Raw genomic sequence first — 26454 nt, 5'->3', positions numbered from 1 at the left:
GTCGACGGTACTATCAATGAGCTCGACGTCGATGGTGATTTCAACTTTCTCGTCGACGACTCCTCAAAAACTGTTTTTTTAGTAGAAATAAGAGATCTTTGTAGACAGAATAGGCGATTGAATGGCCGTAGTTGAAATAGTAGCCGTAGATGATGAGGCAGAAGAAGAAGTCACAGACACAGTGGATGAAGTAGTCACCGCGACAGATTTAATATGGCTTTTACTTACAGTTTTTGAAGTGGAAGCCTTTTTTGAGTCCTTGCCTGCTGTGGATGACGGAGACCGCGTTAACCCTGAAGAAAGTTTTGGTGACCTCTGTGAAGGGTCAGAAACATCATGGGATGATTTCAAGTGTTTTCTCCCCTCACTTGAAGAGCTGTCATGGGACCTGGCTCTCTTGCTGGAAGTAGACGCTCTGTCATCCTCTTCAGCCGAAGATGATTTGAGCCACAAGAGCAGCCTTGCCTCTCTATCCCTAAGAGTTTTGGTAGGGAAGGTACGGCAAATCTTGCAATTTTTTGCCTCATGTTTGGGATAAAGGCATTAAATGCAGTCCTTATTTTGATCATCCACATGGACCCTCTTTTTATCACAGGTCCTGCAGGGTTTGAAAAGAGCTTTCCTGTCAGACATTCTGAAGAAAAAATTAGAAGAACTGAGTGGCACTCAGGGAGACTCCCTTCCACACGATGTGCAATTAAAATCTGAGGAGAACTCACTCTGCTGGTAAGGTTCTAGAGGGTGGTGGTAGCTGATTGGTTAGAACCAAGTTTTGGTTCTTTTTACTATAATAATGTAGGTAGGCTACTAGGATGTAGGCCTTAGACCTTTTCTTTTAGCCTACTACTTTTATTTACTTTTGGCACTACTTTTGTATTTACCGTGGGACTCCCGCCTCGGCGACGGGGAATGATTCAGGCATGTGAATCTATGAAAGATACCCCAATACTGGATAATGGTTGTATCTGTACAGAGGACGCAGTTTTAAAGATAGCATAAAGGCTTTGAGAGTTAGATGACAGCCTTGAGTTAAAGAAAGTTTGTGTGGTATGAGGCTTCCCTGCATGCCCATTACTGCTTAACTGTCAGGTATTGGAGATGTGCTCCCCATCCCTCAAATGAGGCATCCATTGCAATAACCTTAGATTGAAGTTCTTTCTGAAAAGGTACTCCAATGAGCAAATTATGCCTTTTGTACGAACATACCAGCAATCGGTTTTTTCGGCTGGGGTCAGGCTCAAGTTGTCGTCTCAATTGTTCTTCCTCTCACACCAGTGGTTTCTGCAAAACTGATTCAAACATAAGGTTTTCATTTTAAGGTAATTTGCAAAAGAGGGTATTTATAATCAGAGTGTGGCATCTTTATAGAAGCAACAACAATTAACAACTGTAGCCTGACAACCCATATGTGCCCATATATTCGACCAATTGTAGATCCTTAAAGCCAAACACAGCAAAGCAAGGTCTGCAGTTGTTTTATTTACAAGTGTACAATGAACAATTAAGGAAACACCGATATTAAAGTCTAGTTAAGTAAAGAGAAATAACAAAATGATCAATTTTGATGATTACATTATTATAACAAACTACACAGAAAATTAATGCCAGTAAAATTCTTGGCCATAATATTAGGAAATGTGATGTACAAATTGAAAATATGATTGCTTAAAATTTGAACGAGGCCTAGAAGCTGTTTGTACAGAAAAGTCAGTTTGGACAAAACTTGGTGAGAAAAAAAATCCGACAATCCATACAATTCAGGTTAAGAAGAAAAAAAGCAGTTAGTCGTTAAGGAGAACGGGCAATTAGCTTCTTCAAGTAGAGCGATATCCCAGTGTCCTTGAGTTTAGTGGTAGGTTCACATTACAGAGCAAGAAGACTTTCCCTGTGAACCCCCACCATCAATCTTTTCTGCTTCTAAAATTATCCTCTTAAAAACTTCAACGGCAGTCTGTAGAAAATTAGAAGAAAACATTGTTAGTACAACAGAAAGTAGATGACAATTTCCAGATAGCTGTCTGATTACAATTTGTGCAATCGTTTTTTTTGCAGTGAGATAGAAGCATAGTTTTGCAATAACTCGGATTATGTCATCATAATAGTTTATTTTGCAGACCTTCAATCTCTTTAATGAAAGATACAAAATGCATTTGGTAGTAACTGCATTAAAGGATTGCTTGCATGCACAAATAACATAGGTACTGGCAAACATGGTGTATAATTACATAATATAGGGAGAGCTGTCAGACGAGCAGAAATTAACTCAAAGGCCTGCAAACCCAAACTGACCTCCAAGAATACTTCCAACAGCTGAGAAAAGGGAAAGTACAACTACTTTAAACACCAGTGACCTAATTCTTCCGCAGAGGCTGAAACAGACTGGAGTCCAACAAGAAACACTTCCACGATTGTTTTTGAGGGACACTGAATTAGCACTGCATATCATCTCTTCAGTCCTTTTGTTTTCTCAAAAATCATTACTGATGCCCTTCAGAGTTCTGCTCCTTGCCTCCCACTCGCAAGCATATCAGTTCTCTACATGGTTAAACAAACCCATTTATTTACTGTAGGTCCTAAAATCCTGACAGCTAGCAGCTATTTAAAAAGAAATTTCACCTGGTGAAACGTGCCAATTATCTGCTGGATAGCTGCTAATAAACTGAAGATGAACATAACACGTCCAGGATGGAGAGATCTTTGGTTGGAACTTTTACAGCTGCCTGGCCTAGAATGATTATCCAATTAGTGAACATTCTCACTGCCAACCAAACAAAGACTTTTACTATGCATTTTCCATCACTTGTATGGAGACATTAATAGTTTTATTAAAAGGGGTACACTTAACTACTGCTTGTCATCTCCGAGATGGACCCAGTAAGAAAGAAGTATCTATTTGTGACTACAAACATACCTGGGCCTTCAAGAGCTCTTAAGAATAGCAGCAGAGCTGTTCCCATTACCAGGAAGGAATGGTTTCTTACCTGTAAATTTCTTCTCTCGCAGGATAATTTCCATGATATATATATATAGATATATATATATATTCACTTAAAAAACCATAGGTTTCACACATGTATAGTTGGCTGGACATTTCACTCGTAAAAAACCAATGAAATTCCCCCGTTATAGTTAGTTCAGATAACTATAACTCGCACGACTGCCACTCTATCACAAGGATGATGTCATCAGTGATGTCATGAGTGATGCCACCGACCATGTCATGAGTGATGTAATATGTGACGTCATGAGCAGTGGATTGCTGGCGCGCGAGTTATAGTTATCTGAACTAACTATAACGGGGGGAATTTCATTGGTTTTTAACGAGTGAAATGTCCAGCTAACTATAACATGTGTAAAACCTATGGAATCTGCAAGGTTTTTTAAATGCTAATTCCTAACTATAACGTGTGTGAAACCTATGGTTTTTTAAGTGAATTTGTAAGGTTTTTTAAATGCTAAGTTATGTATGTATTATATTTTTTATATATTTTTTTTACAATAAACTACCTATGTATTTAGTTACAGATTGACTGTATCCTGTAATATGGAATGGCTCGTTTAAAATGTTTTTTTTTTTTTTTTTAAGGTTTTTCACCGTGCGCGCACTCCGCGAATTTTTGGAAAAAAAATAAAATGTTTTTTTCACCCTTCCTGACCCCCTGACAAAGGCTAGGGGGTCAGGAACTCTCTACCCTGCCCCCTTTTCACGTTCTCCGCCTTTCTTTTTCACTGTCACACACCAAACACACAAAATGGCGGCCGACACTTCCTGATTTCGTCCGATTCGAATGTTGACTGACATGTAACCACCAATCAGAATTGCGCTCGCGCAAGTTAGGGTGCGCGCTTCTAGATATTTATGTACTTTTAAATGCAATTTTCTCAGGAACTACTGAGCAGATTGACACCATATATGCAAAAGGCACATGCCTGACCTGAGGACTACCTCTTTGCCAAATTTCAAGTAATTCTGTTCAGCCGTTCGGGCTGTACCTTCAACTAAAGGTCCTATGGGAAAATGCATGGGGAAAACGCGTTTTGGGACCCCCCTTTTTTCTCAGCCCCCGCTTGACGAATCACCCCGAGACTTTCAGGGTAGGAGCTGAGCGGAGCGCCCCATTAGTTTTGAAATTTTCGCGACGATTCGTCAACCGGCGCCAAAGTTATTCAAAATAGAATTTTGAGATTTCCTATGGAAACACGTTCCTAACTATAACTATCTACTGGCGACCGCCAGTAGATAGTTATAGTTAGGACCGTGTTTCCATAGGAAATCTCAAAATTCTATTTTGAATAACTTTGGCGCCGGTTGACGAATCCTCGCGAAAATTTCAAAACTAGCAGTTCCCGAGAAAATTGCAGTTAAAAGTATATATATATATATATATATATATATATATATATATATATATATATATATATATATATATATATATATATATATATATATATATATATATATATTCCTATTCCTAATTGTAGATTTTTGCCTTTCTTCAGGAAGGCCTGCAAAGACACTTGAGAAAAAGAGACATATTATGCAGTCTATTTAGCTAGGCTACACTGGCCAGGTTCTTCATACTGCAGAGAAAAAAGGGCCACAATAAATATATGTGAGATCATTTTAGTGTAAGTCAGTAGAAATCTCTCACAAACCCTTTTTTATCTTTATGATAGAGCTGCAAGGAGCAGGGCAGAGTAGCCTCATAGGCTGCCATTATATGTCTAAAAAAAGAACACTGTGCCTTTAAGGGACCAGGCACCACCAGTATCCCAACATGCATAGCAGGTGGCACTTACTTCAGTTTTTTTTGGAGGCTTCTGATAATAGATATGTAGAAAGACAATTCCTCGGTCTATTCTGCCGGGGAGGAGGGAAGGTCTCTTATGACTATCATGGAAATTCCCCTGCGAGACAAAAGAAGTTACAGGTAAGAAACCATTCCTTCTCTCGCAGAGGATTTCCATGTATAGTCATAAGTGCTGAATAGAACAGCAAGCTCATCCCATCGAATGCAGCGACACAGACAGAGGAGAGTGCCAAGGACTTAAGAAAAGAGATTCCTGAGTGAAGCTTGCCCTACTTGAGCGTCTGCTCTAGCGTCAGAATCTAGGCAGTAATGCTTTGTAAAAGAGTGTACTGACTTCCAGGTAGCTGCTTTACAGATCTCTGGAATGGGGATATTACGTAGTAAAGCACTAGTGGCTGCTTATCACCTAGTAGAGCGAGTCTTAAATTTGGCTGAAAGGCTTTTGTTAGCTTTCTGATAACATAACAGAATACAAGAGACTATCCATCTCGAAATTGATTGTTTAGAAGTAGCTAGGCCTTTTCGGACTGAACCATAGTTTACAAATAGCTGTTGCGATTGACGAATGCTCTTAGTTTTATCTAGGTAGAACTTAAGAACTCTCTTTACATCCAGAGATGGAGTAGAGGGATTCTGGAAGAATGTTGGAAGAGAAATTATTTGATTGACATGAAAGTCCGATACCACTTTGGGGAGGAATTTAAGATGAGTTCCCATAAGTACTTTATTTGTGTCGAAGACAGTGTAAGGTTCATGAGAACAAAGAGCTTCGATTTCACTAAACCTGCGGGCTGAAGTGATCGCCACAATGAAAGCTGTTTTTCAAGACAAATGTTGGAGATGCCTTGTGTATGGGTTCGAAAGGGTCTTGCATAAGGCGTGAAAGAACTATATTCAGCTCCCATGGAGGCGAAGGGCATCTGATGGGAGGAAAAACCTTTTTCAGGCCCTCTAAGAAATCCTTAATTACCGGGATTCTCAAAAAGAAGGTTTGTGTGGGACATTTTCTATAAGCAGTCAAAGCAGCTAAGTGAACCTTTAGCGAGGAGATTTGTAAGCCAGATTTTGCTAAATGGAGAAAGTACTGAAGAATAACATCTCCCTGGCAAGAAGTGGGATCCTTGTTCTTGGAAGAACACCCTATGCATAATCTCTTCCACTTGAAGGCACATGCAGATCGTGTGGAAGGTCGCTTAGCCTCTTTGAGAGTATCTATGCAGTCTTGTGGTAAATTCAAGTGCCCATACTGTATCATCTCAGGAGCCATGCTGCCACATTCAAAGAGGAGAGATTGGGATGTACCATCTGGCCTCCGAATTTCATCATCAGATCTGGTCTGCATGGCAGCGGCAGATGTCAATGGATGGACCGATGAAGGAGGTCCGTGAACCACCATTGGTGTGGCCATTCCAGAGCTATGAGGATCATCTTTGCTTATGATTGAGCCAATTTGATGAGCACTTCCGGAATCAGTGGGAACGGAGGAAAGGCGCAGAGAAATTTGTATGACCAATCAATCCATAGGGCATTCCCCAGAGTTCCTGTCTGGTAGAACCGCAATGCGAAGCTTCGGCATTTGCTGTATTTTGCGGTGGCCAACAAGTCTACATTGGGAGTACCCCATCGCAGAAGTAAGTCTTGTATCATGTCGTCGTGCAAGATCCACTCGTGGTTTTCCTGCAGGAGTCTGTTGAGTGAGTCTGCCTGAGCATTTTGGACACCTGGTTGGTGTACTGCTGTGATTGTCAGGCCCCTGGCAAGACGCCATTTCCAGGTTGTCTGAGACTCGCGGGATACGATTCTGGACCTCGCCCCCCCCTGCTTGTTGAGGTAGTACATCGTTGTGGTGTTGTCTGTTTGAACAAGCAGAGAGGAGGTGTTGAATGACGGGAAGAAAGCGTACAATGCCAGATGGACTGCTCGAAGCTCTAAGAGGTTGATGTCGTATAGGCTACCTTCTCTGACCATTTTCCCTGAGTCTGGAGATGGCCCATATGCGCTCCCCAGTCCAGCAACGATGCGTCTGTGACGATAGTCTGAGGAGGGATCTCGCCATAGAACAGAGTGACCTGGAGGAGATTGGATGGGGAGCACCACCATTTGAGAGACGGCTTCAAATGGAGGGATAGATGTATCCGGTCATCCCAGTTCCCCGTCAGTTGGTCCCATTGATCCTCGAGGCATTCCTGCAGAGGTCTCATGTGTAGACGGGCATTCAGTGTGAGTAATATGCACAAAGTCATCGAGCTGAGGAGAGAGGAGACTGTCCTGGCTGTTGGATAGGAAGCTTTCATGAGCCTCTGACATTTCAGAAGGATCGATAAGCATCTCTTCTCCGAAGGACACACTTTTGCCTTTACTGTGTCAATTGAGGCACCTAGATAATACAAGTTCTGTACTGGGGTAGAGATGGACTTGTCGAGATCGATCTGAAGACCCAGTCTCTGTAAGAGGTCGCGAGTCCGGATGTAATGAAGTTGCGCTTCTTGAGGAGAGGAGGTGTTGATGAGCCAATCGTCCAGATATGGATAGACGAATACCATCTTTCTCCGGAGATGGGCAGCGACTACTACCATACATTTGGAGAATGTTCTGGGTGCTGGTTTCAGTACAAAAGGGAGGACCCGGTACTGGTGATGATCCTGTCCCACCACGAACATTAAGAACTCGCTATGCTTTCTGGCAATTGGGATATAAAAGTACGCGTCTTGAAGATCGATTAAGCAAAACCAATCTCCTTGATGTAGTTGAGGATAAATTTGGTATAGAGCCAGCATCTTGAACTTTTCTCGCCGAATCCACTTGTTGGTGGTCTTGAGGTCTAGAAAGGGTCTGAATTCTTTTTTGTCTTTCCTCTTGAAAAGAAGGAATCTGGAATAAATGCCTTGTCCTCGTTGTTGGTGAGGAACTGGTTCTACTGCCAATTTCTGTAAAAGGATGTTCACCTCCGCTCGTAAGAGGAAGTTGGTTGGTTCCGTAGGGATGAACGGAGGAGGACTGATGAGCCACAGGCAATATGCATTGCGCCCAATATTCAGCACCCAGGAATCTTTTGTTATATTTTGCCACTCTATTGAGTAGTGACTTATGCTCCCCCCCCCCCCACTGGAGTGGAGAACAGAGCAGGGGGAAGTAACGCTTCAGGGCTTTGGCCCAGCAGGCTATTTACCCCCTTGAGGGTGTTGCTGGGAAGATCTTCCTCTTGGCCGCTGTCACTGATACGACTGGTAAGGCCGTTGTTGTGGCTGTTCGCCTCCCTGTTGGCGACCCTGGTACCATGAGGAAGAGTGACCTCTCAGACAAGAAATGTTATTGATAAGGCCGTAAAGATTTTCTTTGTTCCCTAGGTCTTTCTAGGCCAACAGCCTGAAGAGTCCCCATCTCAGCCTTCATTCGGGTAATTTCCTCATCTACATGGGCTTCAAAGAGCGTAGTACCAGAAAAGGGTAGGTTTAAAATCCTTTGCTGTGCTTCTGGCTTTAGAGATGTGAGTCACAGCCACGATTGCCACCGGAGACCTATCCCATGGCAGTAATCATGAGCAGTCAGTAATGAAGAGTGCGCTGCTGCACTAATAACCTGGTTTGAAACCATCAGGCCTTCATTAAGAATTTCCATAAAATCTTCCCCTTTTGTCCCTGGGCAGATGGTCCAGAAATTGATTCAAGGACTCCCAGAGGGCTCTATCATACCTGCCTAGCAAGGCAGTGGCGCAAGATGCCTTCATGGATGTTGCAGCTGTTCCACACATCTTGGGCCCGCAGAGTCCAATTTAAGGCTTTCTTTGTCTGGAGGGACCGTGGATGGAGTGGTGGCATGTTGTTTTCTAGCCGCTACCACAATTACAGAAGGAGGTGCCGGATCAGAGCGGAGGAAGGTTGGATCCTACTCTGGAGGACAATATTCTTATGAAGTCTAGAAGGCGCTGTCTTGACTGATGCTGGAGTGAGGAAGAGCTCCATGGCCGGTTCAAGGGGGCCTGGCACCAGAGCTAACATGGGTCTAGCAATAGATTTTTCCTGAGGGTTTCAAAAATGACCGACGCTGTCAGAGTTGGAGCCGATAAGGGGATATTTAGTTTTGCAGCACCCCTTATTAGGACTTTCTGAAAGGTAGAGACATCACTGGTGAGATTCGAGGAGGTGGCGAGTCAGTCAGTGTGGGAGAGTACTGACCTGTCGACCTAGAAGATCTTGACCGTGTATGATTATGGCAATGGTGACGAGACCTTTGAGAAGAAGTTGAAGTATGCTGGTGGTGTTGGTGTCTAGAACGATGGCACGATCTTGACCTCTATCTCCGTGGTGTTACTGGAGCTGGAGGAGGTGGCGGAGGTGGAGGCGATTGATGAGGCTGTGGAGACATAGGCAGCGCTGGTGAATGCTGCTACTATGGAGTGTATGTCCTGGAATATTCTGAGTCAGGTGACTAATAGACGAGACTCCTCTTCTTCCTGATCTCAAGTCTGGGAGAAGAAGATATGAGATTTTAACGTCGAATGCCTCGACGTCGGCCTGTTTGTTGACGGTGAGTGTCAATGGCGTCTCGATGTTCGGAACACCTCGACGTCAAGCTTCGTGGCGGCGATCCTCGGTGCCTCGAAGTTGAGCTCAGTGCGCGTGTCGACGGCGACCAATGTCCGTGCCTGGACGTTGACTGGCAAGGAGTACGCCTCAACAACAATCTTCTCTGCCGGTGTCTCGACGGAGACCTGCTTGGAGTCCTTGACGTCATTCTACTGTGGTTGGTCGATGTCGTGTCTTGAATCGACAGAGTAGGTCGGAACCGTACCTCTTCTCGACGTTGTTTTTGAGCCCCTTTCTTCCTCGTACGCTCTGTGGAGGTTCTACCCTCTCCAAGTCCTGAGGTCCCACCTTCAGACTGCAGTCTTCTGTGCTCCTCTCTCCCATGGAGACTAATCTTCTCCCGGTCTCTCAGGGTACGCTTGGTGAAGTCCCTACAGTGTTGGCAGGATTCAGGAACATGAGCCTCTGGAAGACAGATGATACAGACCTCACGAGGGTCTGTCTTGGCCTTCTTACTCCCACAAGCAGGACACTTGTCAAAGAGGGATGGGTATTGCTTGACAAAATGCTCCTAATTTCTATCAGAAAAAAAACTGAAAAAGGCAGGGGGAGGCAAAAGACACCGAGTGAAACACTAAAAGAATTTTGAAGGAAAAAACACTTTTGGTCGAGCTCAATGCTTCAGGATCCTGTCGGCAGGATCCGGGGAAAAAAACTGAAATAACTGTCACCTGCTATGCATGATGAGATACTGGTGGTGCCTGGTCCCTTAAAGGCACAGTGTTCTTTTTTAGACATAATAGCAGCCTATGAGGCTACTCTGCCCTGCTCCTTGCATCTCTATCATAAAGATAAAAAAGGGTTTGTTAGAGATATTTCTACTGACTGACGCTAAAATCATCTCAAATTTATTTATTCTGGACCTTCTTTCTCTGCAGTATGAAGAACCTGGCTAGTGCAGCCTAGGTAAATAGACTGCATAATATGTCTCTTTTTCTTAAGTGTCTTTGCAGGCCTTCCTGAAGAAAGGTGAAAATCTACACTTAAGAAGATATATATAAAACAACTGCTCCGGGGTCCTGCACATGTGCGGGACTATTTAGCGCTTATGACTATACATGGAAATTCCCCTGCGAGAGAAGATTGCTAACTGTAATACCAGTTCTTTTCAGCAGGAATCTCGACTGAAATCAGAAACACTGAATAGTCCTGCCCACATGAATGTTCTTGGGGCACTTCTCATAGAAAGTATTTACTTCCCTTTCTTTAGAAAAGGCCACATCTTCTTGCTTGAAGGGTATATCGGTCAATTTAATTTATTTAAAAAAAACAAAAAACGCTTTCATATTTTTTAACCCATGTTAGCTGCAGCCATATAAGACTGACACAGTGGCTCTAACTCATTAGCTACTGAGGCTTTTCCACCTCCAACGTTAAGCCCAATTTTTTTTATGTTTGGGGCACTTCACACTTATGCTGCAGAATTCTTGTTCCCACAACAGATACAAAGGCCAAATTTGTGTCCTTTTAACTCCCGCATGTTGAGGATTCTAAAGGTACCAGAGTTTGTGAATTGCCATTGAGAAATCGCTCAAATTTCAGGTTTTGGGGAAAAATGGGAAAATTTAAGAAAGTTTGGCTTTTTTAACCCAAAAATGGCTGTGACCAAGTGAAGTCAGCATGGTCCTCACACAGCTACTGGTTTGGTCTGTTGAGATCACAGGTAATACACCCAGTCACACAAGTGGGAAACCTTTTTTATCAGGGTAAGTGTGGAAATAGTGGGTAGTCTGAATTCTGTGGATCCCTAGACATTCTGGAACTTACCCTCACAGAAATGTGATGAAAATGTCTGATTTTAGCCACAGTTTTATCCTTGCCGGACACTATGGGTAAATAAATGTAGCACAATACATGCAAGCCACACCACGCTGAAGTCATCTGGATCTTTAGGTTTTGGAAAAGCCCTGGGTTTATACAGTTCCCTGGCTGCTGGAGCCCAAATAATGAGGCAACTCACCATGTTGAGTGAATGAATATTGGAAGTAACTGCCTCTCTGTAGACCCATATGTCAAAACGACATCAAAAAATAAGATAACTTACCCTCGCTTGCCATGGAGAGATAGATGCTCTAGGCCTCAGGGAGGCACGAAGATTGTTGGAGCTTTAGGGGCTGAAGATAGGCCAGGTGCCGGGACAGACAGCCAGCTCACGTGTGTGCTTTCCCCCCCACACACACACACACCCCCCACCCACCCAGCTACGGGGCACTCAGTTGTCGGTGCTAGCGGTGGGAGTAGACAATTTCTCTGTATTGTTCGAAGCAAAGGACGAAGATATACCGCTGCACACCAATACTCCAACAATTTGCAGTTTATTTAGGTATGCAGCAAACACCAAAGCGCTTCGACTTCGAGCGATTGTTGCTCATGCTCAGTGAGTCCTTTATTAGTTTCACTTTACAGATAAAAGGCATTCTGGGACATGCAGTTATTTACAAATAAAAACAAAAAGCAAGGCAACATTTTTAACCCCTTAATGCGGAATGGTAATGGGTACAATATTCATAAATCCGTTATGTAAGAATGATAGCTTAAACTTCTTCTATGCAAGATGTTAATATTATGTATGTCGTGGTAAACCGGGGAAAATACATAGGGAATATCAGTAATTATATTCCTGACTGAGTGCCGTGGTATGGGTCATAATGCTGGTTATATGGAGTGTATTGAAACTGAGCCAACCCCCTGTGCTGGGAATTCCAATGCAGGGTCGTGATTAACATTGTGCTAATGGCTGAGTGCATGGTGGGCGGTGCTAGTGAGAACATGGCAGTCGGATAGGAACTCCGGTCGGGAGTTCCTGATCTCCATAGGCAGTTTTACAGTTCAAAGTCTCGGGTCGATGCGCCAATTCTAAGTGCAAACTTACGTGTACTCTTCGCCGCTTGTCCCCTGATGCCTGCGATGTCCGCGATGTGCCCTTTCGCCCGGCAAAGTGACAGAGGTGCCGTTTTCTCTCGGCGACTCAAGGCGGTCTTTCAGACCCATCCTTTTCTTCAGGATCTGCGTTCGGGCGATGATGTCCGGCATTTTTGTTCCCCTGGCGTGTTCCGGTGTCGGAGCCTCGGCGTTTGGGGCTGGCTCGGTGTGGTCCCAGGCGGGTTCGGTCCTGCGAGCAAGCAGGAAGGCGGCGGCTAGGGTTCCCTTCCGGGGAACAGTTACATTCAGCCCCAGCAATAGGAGCACCGGTTGCGGAGAAAACAACGCAGCAGCGCCAGCATTTTTCACCACGGCACCTACTGTAACAACTGCGAACAGGAGAGGATGAGCCCCGCAAACAGGACCAAGAGATTCAACACAAGTGAGTAGGGTAAGTGAGGAGTTTAAGGAGGGAGGCCCAAAAAAGTCCTAAACTCCAGTATGTAAAGGTAAGGTTCAAAAGAAGTGTAAAATTACTGATACCTCCACTGGACTACTACGGGGGGGGCTCCTGTGACTATAGGATTAAGATACTGTCGGAGAAGTAGGAACCTGCCAGAAAATCTCACAGTAGTCACAGAATACCCGCAGAGCTCAAGTACTGTAGTAAACCAGAGGGAAAAGAAAAAAAAATAAGGTGGTCTCTCCTCCACAAATCTTGGAGTCCACTACAACATCAGCTCGGGTGAGGGCAGGAGCTACAAAAGTAAAAATCACTCCCTCACTTCGGTCTTATTTTAAAGTTAAACAATCTATCCCAAAAGAGAACACTTTGCATAGGGCTGAACATACTGAACTAATCGAAATTGGACAAAAAGTCAGAAAGGCGGAAGGTGACACCACAGCAGGCATCCCACTTAGTGCAAACAGATTTGAGGGGTTTGAACTTGATAAAGCCACGGGGGGAAGATGCTCATACTATCCCTGTGAGTCAGGGGGAGCCTGGGGTGGGAGAAGGGCCTCATGTATTAAGACATAAGGAGGTAAAAGGAGCTAAAACTACAGACAGCTTAATTGAGTTACTGATCTCAGAGATGAGAGCAAACTTTGTTACTTCTGAGAAAAATTAGTTCCGAATACAGGGGGTGTGTGAGGTCCTAGAAACCAAGATCAATACGATTATGGAGAGAATCAACACAGTGGAGGCCTTGGTGGAAGAAATGGGGAAGAGTGTGGAGGTTAACAAAGAGGAGATAAGGGTTCTGCAGGCAAATGAGAGAGATAAGAGGGGAAAATGGAGATTTTGGAAAATCATTCCAGACACAACAACCGGAGACTCTTAAATGTCCGGAAGGTCTAGAGAGGGAAGACATAACATTTTTTGTGGTTGACCTATTGAAAGAATTATTTCCCTGGAGCGAGACTAAGGCTCTTTTTAAGGACATCCAAAGGGTACATAGAGACCCGTTTGGGAGAAGCAGGAATAGAAAGAACCAGAGGAAGATTCTAATTCATTTTAGAATTTACACACTGAAGGAAAAAATACTGGGTGAGGCAATAAGAGCAGAATCCGATAAAAAGAATTATTGGTCTTTTCAAATAAGATTAGATATATCGAAGGTGACCCAGTACCGACAATGGGAACTTGGTCAATATATGCAGGAATTGAAACCACTGGGAGCCTCAGAACAAATGTGATTTCCGGCATCGCTGAGAATAATGTGGAACAATCAGATGTTAAACTTGAGGGAGACTAAAGAGGTAGAGTCCTTAATAAGTAGGCTCAAGGCACAAAAAGTATAAAATGCCTATGGAGTAGGGTTCTCAAATCGGTGAGACTGACTCACCAAAAGGAAAAGGGAGGGAAGAGGGGGGATAAACAAATCACGTAAAATAAAGTGCACTAAGGGTGTGGGAGCATTTGGGAGAAAAAGCCAAAAAAGGTTGGTCTGATTTGCGCAAGATCTGGATGAAAAGAAAACATAGTATAAAACATGGGAGTTAATATTCTCACTTGAAATGTGAACGGTCTGCAGGTCAGAGCCAGAAGACAAAGAATTCAAGAATATTTGAGATGCATAAAGTGCGATATAGTAATTCAAGAGACCCATCTCTTAAAGGCAGAATGGGGCGACATCTTGAAAAATCACTGCTGGGTGGAATCTTACATATGCACTGACCAGGCATGCTGTATAAGGGGGTGATCATTCTCTTCAAAAGATCAGCAAAAGTGATTATAGAGTCATCTAAAACAGATATAAAGGGGAGGTGGGCTATAGCAAACAAACGAATGAATGATAGGGTATTAGCAATAGCAGGATACTACGGGCCTAATGTAGACGACCCTACGGCGATGCAGGACCTATATTCCCATCTTTTGGATGTCCCTGGTCAAATTATTTTGGGGGGTGACTTTAATCTATGAATCAATCCTAAGAAAGATAGGTATCCACCAAGGAAAACCTCTACGTTACCCAAAATGAGGAGTTGGCTGAAGCTATATCAAGAGGATCTGGGTCTAGCTGACATATGGCGAGAAAAGGGCCAGAAATCCCTACTTCTTAATTGATAAATCACTAGCTGCAAATGTAAAAAAGGTGGAACATCTCCCTGCTCATTTTTCGGACCATTCAGCGGTGATGTTGGGGATGGAGATACAGGGTTCGCAGACTCCGTTAAGGTGGACACTAGATAGGACCTTGCTTATAGACCCCCAGATAATAGAGGACCTGAGAAGGGATATTAAATCTTTCTTTTGGTCAAATACTGATGAGACCTCCCATCAGGTTAGGTGGGATACATGTAAAGCGGTGCTCAGAGGGAAATTGATTAGTTCTGCGGCCCATAAAAATAAGTTATGTAAAAAGGAGATTGGGAGCACTTGCAAGGGAACTAAATGATAAGAAAAGAGAGCTCTCCAATATTTTAGATATTAGAGTAAAAAAAAAAATGGGAGGCAAGTAAGCTTGCTCATTACCAGTATGGGGAAGGGTCTGGCAAGCTTTTAGCATGGAAAGCTAAGACAGAACAAAGCCGAAATAAGATCATATGTATCCATGAGGGAGATAGGACACACCCTGTCACGGAAGAGACGGGTGTCAGGAATGCTTTTCGCAGGTTTTTTTAAGGACTTGTATTCGGAGAACACTCGAGCTAGCGAAGATTTTATAGAGGATTACCTTAAATTATGGATTAAACAGACCCTGTCAGATGAGTATAGAAAAGAACTAAATGCCAAGATAACGGAAGTAGAAGTTAGCGAGGCGATAAAAGGTCTAAAAAAGCAAAGGCGGCAGGCCCCGACACCTTGCCAAATTATATATATAAGGCCTTGAAGGAGGAACTCGTTCCTGAGCTTACTACTTTATTTAACAATATATTTTTAAGAGGCCAGGAACCTCCAAAATCTTGGGATGAGGCAACCATATCTATTATATTAAAGTCTGGGAAGGATTCTAAGCGATGTGAGTCATATAGACCCATATCAATGCTTAACAGTGACTATAAGATCTTCTCTCAACTGCTGGCAACAAGACTTGGAAAGAGGGCAGGGTGTTTAATCCATGAGGACCAAAAAAGATTTATAAGAGGTAGGCAGATCCATGAGCTTACACACAAGTTAATATGGGCAAAAGACCTGGCGGTGGAGGAAAAGCTCACTCTGTCGATAATTACTTTTGATGCCGCCAAGGCCTTCGACAGGGTCAGCTGGGGTTTTCTACACAAAACATTAGATGCTTTTAATTTTGGAAGTAATTTTGTAAGAGCAGTAAGATCACTATACAAATCCACATCGTCGCGTGTTTTAGTTAATGGGTCCCTCACAGACAAGATGAGCACTGGCAGGGGCACCAGACAGGGGTGCCCTTTCTCACCACTGCTGTTTAATTTATACATAGAGCCCCTAGCCAGTGCTTTAAGGGCAAACCTTCACATATCCCCTTTCAGTTTTGGGAATTGGGTAAAGAAGGTCGCACTTTATGCGGATGATTTAATGATATTTACAAATGACCTGACCGGTTCACTCCCAAGAATAAGAGAGATAATGGAACAATTTGGCAAAGTTTCCGGTTATCAAACAAATCAGCAGAAGACCGAGATTATGGGCTGGAATACTCAATATAACGACTCCATGGTAAAACAACAAATCGGGTATCTGGGCATTCAGATTGAGGGAGAGGTGAAGAAGTAAATTTTAATAAAGTTCAAACAGAGTCAAAAAAACTCCTTAATGCATGGGGGAGTCTGTCATTCTTGGGTCGCTCTAATTTAGTCAAAATGGTGATATTACCTAAATTCACATATATGTTTAACACGATACCCCTGAAATTTAAAAAAGAGTGGATTAATAGAATGCATGGAGATATTGGTAGTTTCATCTGGGTTTCGAGTGGGGTTTGAATTTCCAGGAAGAAACTAAGGAAGAAGAAAGAACAGGGTGGTATAGCTAGCCCAGATCGGCTCCAATATTATAGGGCTTTTCATTTAAAAAGCTTTAGCGTGTTATTTAAGGACTATCGTTTTTTCCCCACGATATATGCAAGCTATGACAGGCCCAGAAGGAAGTCACTTTCTGTATAAATTTGGCCATACAACATTTTTAAGAAAGTAAAAATTGAAGGTTCTGGACTTGGCAGTAAGATTGTGGGTTCAGCTAAGGCGTCTGTGGAAGATCCCCCATTACAGTCAATACGCTCCAATCTGGGACTCGCCAGGTACGCCGGAATGTTTAAAGGATGCGTTATCTGCCCCGCTAAGAAAAGAAGGAATAGTGGAATGGGGACAGATCTAAACAGGGTCCTCAATTATCGACTGGGACTTTAACCGTTTTGACTAATGAGGCTTTGTCTAAATTTAAATTCTACCAATTGGCAGGTTGGCAAAATCCCTGAGAAAGGAAGGTGAAGGAAATTCGGAGTTGGAGTTTAAGATCCAGGGAGAAACTTTTAAGAAAGAAGTAGCACACTGGTATTGCTTATTTACGAAGGACGGTATGATTTCACCTTCGAATCGAGATCTGGGGGAAGGTGCTGCCGTCGCTCGATGTATCATTATTATGGCAAGTATCTGCGGCTACTTGTGGCTATGTCATTAAATCTGCACCACTCAGAAAAAACTATCTATTCACCCTGCATACAGCATACTGGACGCCAAAGAAGACTCTACTACAGAGCTTCTGGGAAGCGGCGTGTAAGATTCTCTCAGAAGTAATCAGTTTAGACATACAGGTAAGCGTCCAATTAGTTATGTTTGGAGTGGATGTGGTTACGGAAGACAAGACAGGACCTAATTTAAATAAAAAGCAAAATAATCTGCTGTTCCTATTAGTACTACTGGCCAGGCGCGAGATCTGCATCAAGTGGGTCAGTTCAGCGGTGCCTACTCAGGAAGAATGGTTGAATTCAGTGCTCAGGATAAATGCTCTAGATAGGGCTGGTGCTAAAACTGCCCTTCAATTAAAGCTACCATATTATTCTGGAGCCCACATTTAGAAAGAGTGAAACAAAATGTGTCAGAAAAATGAATTTATTCTTTTGTTTGATTGAATCAATATTTTAATAATCTAATTTATAGATCTTTAGAACCTTCCTGTAGCCAGAGGGGCTGAATTTTTTGAAAAAGTGATTAATAGAATATTTACATTACAACATTTATACATTCAATGCTAACATATCACAAACACATCTCATGCATTCACATCCATTCCTACTATCACACAGGCTTAATTCACGTTGAAAAACAGTTTTACAGTCAAAGGACCACAGAGTCAATTGTAAGAGCGCCAAGTTTGACTACAAACAATTCTTAAATTTCAGTATTTTAGCCTCTTGTGGTCACGGTATAAGGTCTACGCGTTTCGAGACCCATAGATCATTGGGTCTCTCCTCAGGACCTGTAAAGTAATAAGAAACCTAAATAAGTTTGGGTGCTTCCCCTATGCCTCTCTCTGAAATCTTTTTAAGGAGCTCAATTCATTTACCTTGTATCAGATGGAGACGGACGGGATTAGTCTAAACAGTCTAAACAAAGAAGAAATAGTAAAAGAGTGTAAGGACATTTTGTCCTAATTCCAATCTAATGAAAAAATGTATTATACAGAACTGGCATCTAATAAAAAATCTTGACGTATCACTGAAACAAAATCCCTTATTTGCATTCAAAAAAGATCGCAATATTGCTAACCAAATCATTCGAGCAGCTATGCCACAAAATAAACCACCGACAGTGCGGGATTATGTAGGACTACAACCCATTCAGGGCCATCATAAATGTGGCTCTTGCGCATGTTGTGACTCGACTATTGAAGGCGATCTCTTTGAACACAATCGGATTTACTGGAAACACGAATCGTTCACCAACTGTCGAAGTAAATCAGTGATCTATGCCATACGATGCCCGTGTGATTTAGTCTATATAGGCAAGACCAGCCAAGAAATTCGAATCCGAATGTCACAGCATAAGTCTAGGATCAACAACAATGTTATATCAGCCCCTTTGGTCAACCATTGGCGAACCAACAACCACCAAATCAAAGATCTAAAATGGACAGTAATTGCCAAAGTAAATAGAGATGCAAGAGGTGGCGACCTTGAGCAGAAACTCTCAAGAACAGAAGCCATGCTAATTCTCAAATTCAACTCTGCCACCAAAGGCCTGAATGAACTTTCTGAACTGTACAATTTAACTTAGTATAAGGTCTGAACACTACGAGTTATCACTAGGAGGACCGTATTACTTCTAAACTAAAGTACCACCATTCCAAATCCACCTCCTAAAGAGAATGAGTGTCAAAAAGACAACCAACCTGCACGAAACAACACACATTGGGACAACCAATATTCACGGGCTGAAAAATGACATCATGTGAGTATAACTTTATCCTGTCCCCCCCTTTTTCTGAACCATAACTCACGAGGTCTCGCAAATTTACATTACAGGCACTATATTACCCTACAATCACATCATCCAAAGAGAGTTAAAAACCCTTTGAAACAACATTGACGTTGTTTTTCTTTGCAGTATTTCATCAAACTATTTTCAGGGAAAGACTACATCTAAACTGTCTGCTTGAGAACTACAAAACTTCACGGACTGAGATGGATTTTATGTATTATTATTTTTTGAATCAAGTACGTGAGTTTTATCATCATTCTGCGCAAACCTCAATTAACGCAACTAATGAAATTAGATTCACCGTTTTCGATCACCCTCTTCGCCTTGTATGAAACGCTATCCTAGTGAGGAGACACGTATAGCAAACAACACTCTATTACATACGAGCCGCCTCCATCAGTCCTCTTTCTATGCCTAATCCCTCAACCAATTGGCTACCAGACGCATAAAACGTCATCGACAGGGGAATATCATTGCGACGAAAATCGGCAGATCAACACGGAAACGAACGGATACCTCGCTTCGCAAATCCTCTGACTTCGACAGGTATGAAGCGCCGGAAGATTTAGACTACGGTCTGATCAGTTCCTTTGTCTTTTTTCCCCCCCCCCCCCGTTTCTTAATATTGTGCCGATTCTTTACAGAGTTGACTATTACCATTCCTGATGAAAAGCGGCGTCCTCACACCGAACGCCCAGACTCAAATCAACCATAAGAGACTTCTACCTAAGGTAAACCCTGGCTTTTACATGCTACGGACCCAGGTGTTTCCCTCTAATACATTAAGCACCATCTGATGCCATGTCTGTTGCCTTCCCAGTTTTTCAACCAGGTCCAGCCCAACACGCTCCCTTCCTGTTTTTACTAAACAAACAAGCATTTTACGTCGGTTGAGCAACCTCACACAACAGTAAGTCATTTCCGAACCTATTCATTTTCTGAATGCACTTTTTTTAAAAAAGGTATGGTTGTCCTTACACTCTTTTACTATTTCTTCTTTGTTTAGACTAATCCCGTCCGTCTCCATCTGATACAAGGTAAATGAATTGAGCTCCTTAAAAAGATTTCAGAGAGAGGCATAGGGGAAGCACCCAAACTTATTTAGGTTTCTTATTACTTTACAGGTCCTGAGGAGAGACCCAATGATCTATGGGTCTCGAAACGCGTAGACCTTATACCGTGACCACAAGAGGCTAAAATACTGAAATTTAAGAATTGTTTGTAGTCAAACTTGGCGCTCTTACAATTGACTCTGTGGTCCTTTGACTGTAAAACTGTTTTTCAACGTGAATTAAGCCTGTGTGATAGTAGGAATGGATGTGAATGCATGAGATGTGTTTGTGATATGTTAGCATTGAATGTATAAATGTTGTAATGTAAATATTCTATTAATCACTTTTTCAAAAAATTCAGCCCCTCTGGCTACAGGAAGGTTCTAAAGATCTATAAATTAGATTATTAAAATATTGATTCAATCAAACAAAAGAATAAATTCATTTTTCTGACACATTTTGTTTCACTCTTTCTAAATGTGGGCTCCAGAATAATATGGTAGCTTTAATTGAAGGGCAGTTTTAGCACTCCAATTGTTTATATATTACAGGCTCAGCTTAACTGCTCCCAGCCCTCCTCCAATAGTGTTCATCACTTTATAGCAGAAGTCTTTCTGCGAGAGGTCTCACTGTGTAAATTGCACAGTTCATTCCCTTTTCCTTTTTGATTCCTTTCTCTCTCTTCCTTCCTTTTAAATCACTTTGATTTCATTTGGATTTTGTACACTTTTGTGGTGAATGAAAGGATGACTGAAAGCGACACGTTCGCATACACGGAAGAACACATTAAAAACCTCTTAGATGCACCTCCCCTTTTTGCATCAGCCTCTCTCAGTCTAACAGCTCAACAACAAAACGAATCTGATAAACTACTAAGGCTCAGAAAGAAACAAATCTGGACTGATCTACACGGACATTTTCTGTTACAACATCTCAAAACTGGTACTATACCAGCAGGACTTCAAATCAAAAATATCCCGGTAATCTTTACTGATGATCCGACTTATAAAAAAGGCTATAGCCTCATAGAGACCAAATGTAGCAGAGACCTAATGGTCCTGACAGTGGAAACGGCTCAACGTATCTCCAAGAAACAACTGGAAGAGATTGAAACCTTAGAAACACTGATTAAGACAAATCATATTATCACGGACGCAAAAACACTACTTGAGAAAATTGAGAAGGAGATCCTTGAATTCAAGGACTACACGATTAATCAGAAAACATTCAACTTTGAAAAAGATAAACGTAACTTCTCGCTATCTAAGATCTACCCATACCTCCAAACAGATTTCTACTCACAACCGGAATCCCGCAGATATCTATCATCATATCAGGGAAGATCGTCAAAAAACTTTATCACATTTTCTGAAACTTCATCGTCATCAAGTGGCAGTGAAGGCGAATTAGAAGACAGGCAACGCAATAGTAACCAACGTGGCAATTTTCAACGACCTCAACAACAAACTATTTTTTTAGGGAGAGGCCAGCAACGGTCAAGAGGCAGAGTCCGGTTCAATACACAACCGTGGGAGATGACAACCAGACGACAGAATTACAAAAATTAGATACTTCACTTGTTTTCAACTTATCTAGAAGAATCTTAACAAAGGACGAACTAAGTATTCTAGAAAAAGGATTATCTTTCGTCCCAGCCAAACATACTGATTTTGTACGACTAAAAATGGAATCTATGGAATTCTGCAGGAAAATAAGACTTAAAACATTTTTCTCACTCAACCCTCCCATGGAGCCTACAATTGACACGGGCCTAAAGAAAAAATCTACTTTCTGCCCACCCACTAACAAAATTCCCAAGGAAGTTACCATTTTTGAAAAAACTCTACTTTCAGCCATAACAGAAATGGAAAACAACAAACATGGGATAAAATTCAATACGACAAAAAATCAAATTCAAGCCCTCTCTACACTTCAAAATGACACTTCTATTGTGATAAAACAGGCTGACAAGGGCGGATCCATAGTCATTCTAGACAAAGAGGACTATGTAAAAGAAGTGACCAGACAATTAAATGACATCCAATGCTACAAAAAAGTGAACAAAGATCCAACTTCTGATCTTCAGCACATACTCTTTCCGATTTTATCAAAAGGTTTCGAAGAAGGCTATCTCTCCAAAAAAGAACTGGAATTTTTGCAAAATAAGAACCCAAGGACACCTTTATTTTATGTCCTCCCAAAAATCCATAAAAATGAAACATCACCCCCCGGCAGGCCGATTATATCGGGCTGCCACTCTCTGTTGGAACCAATCTCAAAATTTGTCGACTACTTCCTAAAACCGTTCATAGCTGGAGTACCATCTTTTCTAGCTGACACTACAGATTTTCTCAACAAATTATCATCTATACATTACATCCCTAATTTATTTCATCTAGTAACTTTGGACGTAGTTTCTTTGTATACACAAATACCTCAGGATGACGGTCTTTCGGTCATTCAATCATACCTAGAAACAAGAGTGAATCCTAAAGTACCAACAGAATTCATCATGAAACTAGCCACCTTTGCGCTTAAAAAGAACTACTTTAACTTCAATGGGGAATTCTATTTCCAAGTCAAGGGAGTGGCTATGGGATGTCCATTTGCACCGGAATTAGCGATACTCTTCATGGCCAAATACGAAGAGAAATTCATTTACAATGATAATCCTTTTTCACAATACATCGGCAAATGGACTCGTTACATTGACGATGTTTTCATGACTTGGACAGGGCCTCTTGAAAACCTTAAAAATTTCCATCATTGGCTGAATAATCGCACTGCCGATATCCAATTTACTCTTAACCACTCTCAAACCAAAATTGCGTTTCTCGATGTAGAAATCTGTCCCTCTGACAACAGCTTGGCCACTACCTTGTTCAAAAAGAAAACAGACAGGAACAAAACCCTGCACTATTCAAGTTATCATCCGAGAAATCTACGTGACAACTTACCTTTCGGTCAATTTCTACGGATCCGAAGGAACTGTCAATTCAAGGATGAATACATGGCCCACGCTACTACACTATGCGACAATCTAAAGAAGAGAGGATACCCCAAGAAACTACTAAAACGATCAATGAAAAGAGCTTGGTGGTCACCCAGAGAAGATCTACTCAAAAAGAAAGAGAGCCATCCACTTGAAAGGATTGTCTTTGTCTCGACATTTTGTCCTAATTCCAATCTAATGAAAAAATGTATTATACAGAACTGGCATCTAATAAAAAATCTTGACGTATCACTGAAACAAAATCCCTTATTTGCATTCAAAAAAGATCGCAATATTGCTAACCAAATCATTCGAGCAGCTATGCCACAAAATAAACCACCGACAGTGCGGGATTATGTAGGACTACAACCCATTCAGGGCCATCATAAATGTGGCTCTTGCGCATGTTGTGACTCGACTATTGAAGGCGATCTCTTTGAACACAATCGGATTTACTGGAAACACGAATCGTTCACCAACTGTCGAAGTAAATCAGTGATCTATGCCATACGATGCCCGTGTGATTTAGTCTATATAGGCAAGACCAGCCAAGAAATTCGAATCCGAATGTCACAGCATAAGTCTAGGATCAACAACAATGTTATATCAGCCCCTTTGGTCAACCATTGGCGAACCAACAACCACCAAATCAAAGATCTAAAATGGACAGTAATTGCCAAAGTAAATAGAGATGCAAGAGGTGGCGACCTTGAGCAGAAACTCTCAAGAACAGAAGCCATGCTAATTCTCAAATTCAACTCTGCCACCAAAGGCCTGAATGAACTTTCTGAACTGTACAATTTAACTTAGTATAAGGTCTGAACACTACGAGTTATCACTAGGAGGACCGTATTACTTCTAAACTAAAGTACCACCATTCCAAATCCACCTCCTAAAGAGAATGAGTGTCAAAAAGACAACCAACCTGCACGAAACAACACACATTGGGACAACCAATATTCACGGGCTGAAAAATGACATCATGTGAGTATAACTTTATCCTGTCCCCCCCTTTTTCTGAACCATAACTCACGAGGTCTCGCAAATTTACATTACAGGCACTATATTACCCTACAATCACATCATCCAAAGAGAGTTAAAAACCCTTTGAAACAACATTGACGTTGTTTTTCTTTGCAGTATTTCATCAAACTATTTTCAGGGAAAGACTACATCTAAACTGTCTGCTTGAGAACTACAAAACTTCACGGACTGAGATGGATTTTATGTATTATTATTTTTTGAATCAAGTACGTGAGTTTTATCATCATTCTGCGCAAACCTCAATTAACGCAACTAATGAAATTAGATTCACCGTTTTCGATCACCCTCTTCGCCTTGTATGAAACGCTATCCTAGTGAGGAGACACGTATAGCAAACAACACTCTATTACATACGAGCCGCCTCCATCAGTCCTCTTTCTATGCCTAATCCCTCAACCAATTGGCTACCAGACGCATAAAACGTCATCGACAGGGGAATATCATTGCGACGAAAATCGGCAGATCAACACGGAAACGAACGGATACCTCGCTTCGCAAATCCTCTGACTTCGACAGGTATGAAGCGCCGGAAGATTTAGACTACGGTCTGATCAGTTCCTTTGTCTTTTTTTCCCCCCCCCCCGTTTCTTAATATTGTGCCGATTCTTTACAGAGTTGACTATTACCATTCCTGATGAAAAGCGGCGTCCTCACACCGAACGCCCAGACTCAAATCAACCATAAGAGACTTCTACCTAAGGTAAACCCTGGCTTTTACATGCTACGGACCCAGGTGTTTCCCTCGAATACATTAAGCACCATCTGATGCCATGTCTGTTGCCTTCCCAGTTTTTCAACCAGGTCCAGCCCAACACGCTCCCTTCCTGTTTTTACTAAACAAACAAGCATTTTACGTCGGTTGAGCAACCTCACACAACAGTAAGTCATTTCCGAACCTATTCATTTTCTGAATGCACTTTTTTAAAAAAAGGTATGGTTGTCCTTACACTCTTTTACTATTTCTTCTTTGTTTAGACTAATCCCGTCCGTCTCCATCTGATACAAGGTAAATGAATTGAGCTCCTTAAAAAGATTTCAGAGAGAGGCATAGGGGAAGCACCCAAACTTATTTAGGTTTCTTATTACTTTACAGGTCCTGAGGAGAGACCCAATGATCTATGGGTCTCGAAACGCGTAGACCTTATACCGTGACCACAAGAGGCTAAAATACTGAAATTTAAGAATTGTTTGTAGTCAAACTTGGCGCTCTTACAATTGACTCTGTGGTCCTTTGACTGTAAAACTGTTTTTCAACGTGAATTAAGCCTGTGTGATAGTAGGAATGGATGTGAATGCATGAGATGTGTTTGTGATATGTTAGCATTGAATGTATAAATGTTGTAATGTAAATATTCTATTAATCACTTTTTCAAAAAATTCAGCCCCTCTGGCTACAGGAAGGTTCTAAAGATCTATAAATTAGATTATTAAAATATTGATTCAATCAAACAAAAGAATAAATTCATTTTTCTGACACATTTTGTTTCACTCTTTCTAAATGTGGGCTCCAGAATAATATGGTAGCTTTAATTGAAGGGCAGTTTTAGCACTCCAATTGTTTATATATTACAGGCTCAGCTTAACTGCTCCCAGCCCTCCTCCAATAGTGTTCATCACTAGATAGGGCTGGTACACAGAGTAAGAGATTACATTTCTGGGTTATGTGGGAACAGTATTGAACAGTCAATGAGGTATAATTAAGACCAGTGGAAGTCCTATGATTAAGTGCTGCTGCAATAAAGAGAAAGGAGAGGGTGGCACAGCGTTTCGACTCCCTGTAAGAAAGGAGTAGGCAAGTTGCGTAGGGGATGCCAGGTGGTCAATAGAATACCCACAGACGTGAAGTTAAATCGAGTTGTGTGAAATGGGGAAACTCCGAAGTTGGTGCAGTGTGGTGCAAAGGCTCCCCTAACGTGGTAAGCTTGCTAATGAATATACTCCAATTCAGTTATTGCGCAATGTCCCCCATGGTTCTAAGAGTTTCTCTATCCTCCTGTTACTGCACACATGGACAAAGCCTAGCAAATTAAGGGGCTGTAGGACTGATCATGAGTTGTAGGTCTACCAACTGATCATTTGTTACCCAGATGAACTACTGTGTTTAACGTGGACAAATGTCACGGCAGAGGCATAAGTGAGACAGGAGGGAGAGGAGATGAAAAAAAGATGCAAAACAGATATGCAGCAGAGAAGAAAGAGCTAATCTTTCACAA

At 42.0% G+C, this 26454-nt stretch overlaps 1 protein-coding gene across 1 annotated transcript in view; it reads right to left on the bottom strand.

The window, feature by feature from the left end:
* Positions 1-1459: 1459 nt before the first annotated feature.
* The window catches only part of RHEB (Ras homolog, mTORC1 binding), a 194050-nt gene continuing 169055 nt past the window's right edge, over positions 1460-26454 (bottom strand). Inside the window, exon 8 of the mRNA XM_085632019.1 lies at positions 1460-1951. Coding sequence (XP_085488145.1) covers positions 1859-1951 — 93 coding nt within the window. The 3' untranslated portion in view covers positions 1460-1858. The remainder of the gene's footprint in view (positions 1952-26454) is intronic.

This window comes from Triturus cristatus, chromosome 10, assembly GCF_964204655.1.
Source record: "Triturus cristatus chromosome 10, aTriCri1.1, whole genome shotgun sequence".
NCBI classification, from domain to species: Eukaryota; Metazoa; Chordata; class Amphibia; order Caudata; family Salamandridae; genus Triturus; species Triturus cristatus.
Note: the sequence above shows the minus strand (reverse complement) of the source record. Positions and strands in the feature narration are given on the sequence as shown.